Source organism: Phoca vitulina, unplaced genomic scaffold (genome assembly GCF_004348235.1).
Source record: "Phoca vitulina isolate PV1807 unplaced genomic scaffold, GSC_HSeal_1.0 scaffold44, whole genome shotgun sequence".
NCBI classification, from domain to species: domain Eukaryota; kingdom Metazoa; phylum Chordata; class Mammalia; order Carnivora; family Phocidae; genus Phoca; species Phoca vitulina.
Window position 1 is genome coordinate 286,274 of NW_022589747.1, and position 4,140 is coordinate 290,413.

The 4,140-nt window shown below is 66.0% G+C and overlaps 1 protein-coding gene across 2 annotated transcripts in view; it reads right to left on the reverse strand.

The window, feature by feature from the left end:
• The window catches only part of CAMK2B (calcium/calmodulin dependent protein kinase II beta), a 32,453-nt gene extending 29,292 nt beyond the window's left edge, over window positions 1-3,161 (reverse strand). For both annotated transcript variants that reach the window (XM_032430477.1, XM_032430476.1), the window contains exon 1: window positions 3,016-3,161. In XM_032430477.1, coding sequence (XP_032286368.1) covers window positions 3,016-3,146 — 131 coding nt within the window. In that variant the 5' untranslated portion in view covers window positions 3,147-3,161. The remainder of the gene's footprint in view (window positions 1-3,015) is intronic.
• Between the last annotated feature and the right edge of the window lie 979 nt (window positions 3,162-4,140).

The window sequence follows — 4,140 nt, forward strand, 5'->3', positions numbered from 1 at the left end:
CCATCACCTCCTCCTCCTCCACCTCCTCCATCACCTCCTCCTCCACCTCCTCCTCCATCACCTCCTTCTCCTCCTCCCCCTCCTCCTCCTCCCTCACCTCCTCCTCCTCCACCACCTCCTCCTCCTCCATCACCCTCTCCTCCATCACCTCCTCCTCCTCCACCTCCTCCTCCTCCATCACCTCCTCCTCCATCACCTCCTCCATCACCTCCTCCATCACCTTCTCCTCCACCTCCATCACCTCCTCCTCCATCACCTCCACCTCCTCCTCCTCCATCCCCTCCTCCACCTCCTCCTCCATCACCTCCTCCACCTCCTCCTCCATCACCTCCACCCTATTTTCATTGTCTCCTAGGACTAACAACTGACCAAATCCTCACACATGGTATCATTTCACGTTTTCATTCTCACACCCACTCCATGATGTTGGCACTATCATGCTCAGAAAATGGAGTCTCAACTGAGTGGTGTGCCTAGAGTGGGCAGCACAGGAGTTTGACCCAGGCCTCTGCAGTGTACCCAGGCCTGAAGAGATCTGGATCCCTCCTCAAGTCCCCCAGAACCAGAGATGTGTCCCTGTACAGAGCCAGGGGCCAGAGAGACAGTGCCTGGATCTGGCCTCCCTGGTAGGTGAGACCGTGAGGTGTTCAAAGCCCCATCTCGGAGGAGGGCGGGATTTCTGTCCACACACCCACTTGCCATATGTCCCTGCTCAGTAAGGGCCTGAAGGCCCCATGATGAGGATGGACACCCAGACAGGAGCCACTGTCTGAAGGGCCTCTGGAAGACCAGAAAGACTCCAGGCTACCTGGGATCCCTTGGGCTGGGAAATATGGGTGGACAGAAAGGTGAAGACAACAGGGGTGAGGCACAGGTGCAGGGGGAGCAGGGAGGAGCCCTCCCGAGGCTTGCCCAAGCCCCCCCACCCAACTCAGCAGGCTCTGAGTCCACCAGGCTTCCCACCCCTGAGACGGGCAGGCCTAGGGCCACCTCCCTCTGCAGCTGTGCGGGCCCCAGGGGCTGTGTCCTCTCCATCTGTATGTCTGTTCTTGAAGGTGGGGCTTGGGTCGGCCTCATTTTTGTGCCCTGTGGTCGGGGTGGGGCTGGCCTGTGGCAGGGGCAACAGGCATGGGCCCTGCTGAACGGGTGTCCCTGGCATGGGTGGGCTCTCCCTTAAAGTTGGAGGGAAAGAAAAACAGGATGTGTTGGGTGTTAGCATGCCCCCACCCCAGCTACACGCCTGCCCCATGATCTCGCTGGACACGCCAACAACTCTGGGAGCAAGGTGCTTTTAGGGTCCCAACCTGCCACCAAAAGAGCCTGGGGCTCAGAGCCCACTGCCTAATGCAGGCACAATGAGAGTGTATGCACATACACGTGCCTAGGTGCGCACCTGGGTGTGTACGTGTGCCTGGGTGTGCAAGGAGGGAGTCCTCGCCCAGGGCTGGGGACAGGCCCTCCGGGTCCCCGTGTCCACAGGAGGCTTCCATCTGTGCTGATGGGCACCTGGGCCATGCGGTCCAGAGCTACAGGGCAGGGACTGGTTGCGGGGGGGGGGGTCTCACGTGGACCAGGAGGCCAACATCTCCTCCTGTCCTCCCTGTCCTCAGTGGGGCAACGTGGCTGATTCTGGGCTGTCCCCAAGGCCTTGGAACATTCCCGGGGTGGGAGTGGAGAAGCCTCTCAACTCCTGAATCCGTATTTCCCCCAAACTTGGGGCCTCCTGAAGGTGACGCCAAGCTAGGCGAGAAGTGGTTCCCCAGTTCTGGCCCCGCAGACCCACAGCCGGCGTGCAGCGTGACGGGAGGGCTGTGGCGGGGGCAGGGCCTGTCTCTACTCTCCCCCGTTCCCTCCCCGCCCACCCCAGAAACAGCTGCCTGAGGCCCAAGGGCATCCCGGGTGCCCGGCAGCAGGGGCCTCCGCGGGGTCAGGACCACCACAGGCCTGTGGCCCCAGTGGCTTTCGGCGAGGGCGTGCAGGACCTGGGCTCTTCCCCTCCCCCATCCCCGTAGAAACACCGCCAAGTACTTCTCGCTGGCCTCCCAGAGCTCCCCACGCTTGCCTGTTGTGTAGGCCAAGAGACGTGAACCTACACGTACGCACACGCGTGCATGAGCACACATGCAAACACACGGATGCCCACAGCCCGTTCTCTCCCTCCTGCCTTCCGAATCACACCCACTGGCCTGTCTGCCACCAGGGCCTGGGCATGGCCGTCCTCCAGCCCCATGGCCCCTACACTCCCTGCGACGCTGGGTGGCTCTGGGGGCACCCGGGGGCAAGCCTGCCCTCCTCCGCAGGGACCATGGGACAGACGTTTAAGGCACAGCCTCAGCCTGGTGGTGGCAGCCGTGTCCCAGGCCAGCCCTGGCCGCCTGGCAGGCGACTCAGAGCGTGATCTGGCGGGACACTGGGGCATTGAGAGGGGACCGAGCCCCTTCAGGGACAGTCCCAGCCTCTCTCGACCCGGGGACCTGGAGGGCACTGAGGGCTCCTCAGGCTCCGTGTCCCATGGCCGTGGCGGCATCTGTCCTTGGGGGGAGGAGAAGCTGCCCAGGCAGGTGACCCGTCACATGGGTGACAGCGCCCTGGCCCTGAGGCCATGCAGAGGCCACTAGGGGCCGCCCAAAGCCTGTGGCCTCTGCCCACCCTCTGCCGGTCCCCCCGCCGCGGTGACTCACGGACAGCTAAATATAGCTGCGTAGTGGGAGCTGGCAGGGAAAGACGGGGATGAGCTCACTGCTCCTCGATCCAGCAGGAAGTAAGAGGCCCCAAGGCCCGCACGTCAGACCCTGCACACACACACGCGTGGACGCACACACACACATACATGTATGCGCCCCCGAAACCACACGTGCTCATGTGGACACACACGCTCATGCCAGTCGGCTGTGATGAGGACCCCAGGGGAAGGCCGGCAGAGGAAGGCTCCTCGGGTCCTCCCCTTCCCCCGCCCCCCCAGCCCCCGGCTGCCCCCCAGTCATGCAGGGGAGCGTCCCCAGCTCAGGCACTTACAGATCGAAGACCAGGTAGTGGAACCCTTCCTCAGAGATGCTGTCATGCAGCCGCACTGTGGGGACAGAAGAGGCCGTGAGGGGCTGGCCCAGCCCGGGCCCCGCCCTCGCCGCGCAGCCCCCCTCCCTCATGGAGGGGGCCCACCCATCCCAACAAGGGCCTGGGGCTCCCCACGGCGGGGGGGCTGCAGGGCAGAGCCCAAGGGGAGAGCCATGGGTCCCAGGCGGACATCCACGGGGCCCTAGGTGTCCGCTGTCCCCTTTCGTCTGCCCGAGGGAGACCCAGGCCCCTCTCAGCCCGCGGCCAGGGCGCAGGGGGTCGCAGGCGAGGTGGGGCCACAGGGTGGAGGCTCGCTGGACCGGGCCCTGGAAAGGAGCCGCTCACAGGACCGTGACACGAGCCGTGGGGCCCGGTTGCCCGCCTCTCGGGGCAAGCGAAGGGAGCCCAGCGAGGGACCACTTCCAGAAGCTCAGGCCCTGGGTCTGGGTTCCAGGTGCTCCCCCAGCCTGTGTGTCCCTGAGCCTGGAGCAGCGCCCCGCCCGAGGGCGCCGGCTAGCCTGGGACGAGCGAGCGAGGGGACAGCCAAGGAAGTGCTCTCGGCACAAAACGCCGCCGCCGCTCCCGTGCCAGGTCTGCCTCCTGCGGGCGCTGCTCGGAGCGCTCCTGCCGCCCGAGAGGCCACGGACACGGCGGAGAGGCGCACGGCTCCCCGAGGGCCCGGCAGCGAGCGGAGCAGGGCTCGGGACCCCCAGGGCCCGCGGCTCCTTGGGCCTCTCCCCGCAGGGAGGTAGGGAGGCCCCGGCCTCGCGCCCTTACTTTCGACCCGCCAGCAGGCCTCCTTCTTCCTCCCGCTGCAACCCTCCCGGGGGCCCGGCCAGCAGCGTCTTCACGCCGGGAAGCCCAGTCCGGCCGCAGCGGTCGCGGACACGGGCCCAAGCCTGGCACCGAGGCCGGGCTCCTGCCCGAGCAGTTGGGGCGTCCGGTCGCCCACTCCAGGGGCCGGCTCCTCTAGCCTGCTGCCCCCCCGTTTCTTGCTCTGTGCCTCTGCTCAAGGGCCCGGCATCCAGCCTTCTCCCCTCCGCCCTCAGCACCCCCGTGGCCACATGCTCACGAAGCGAGGTCTTC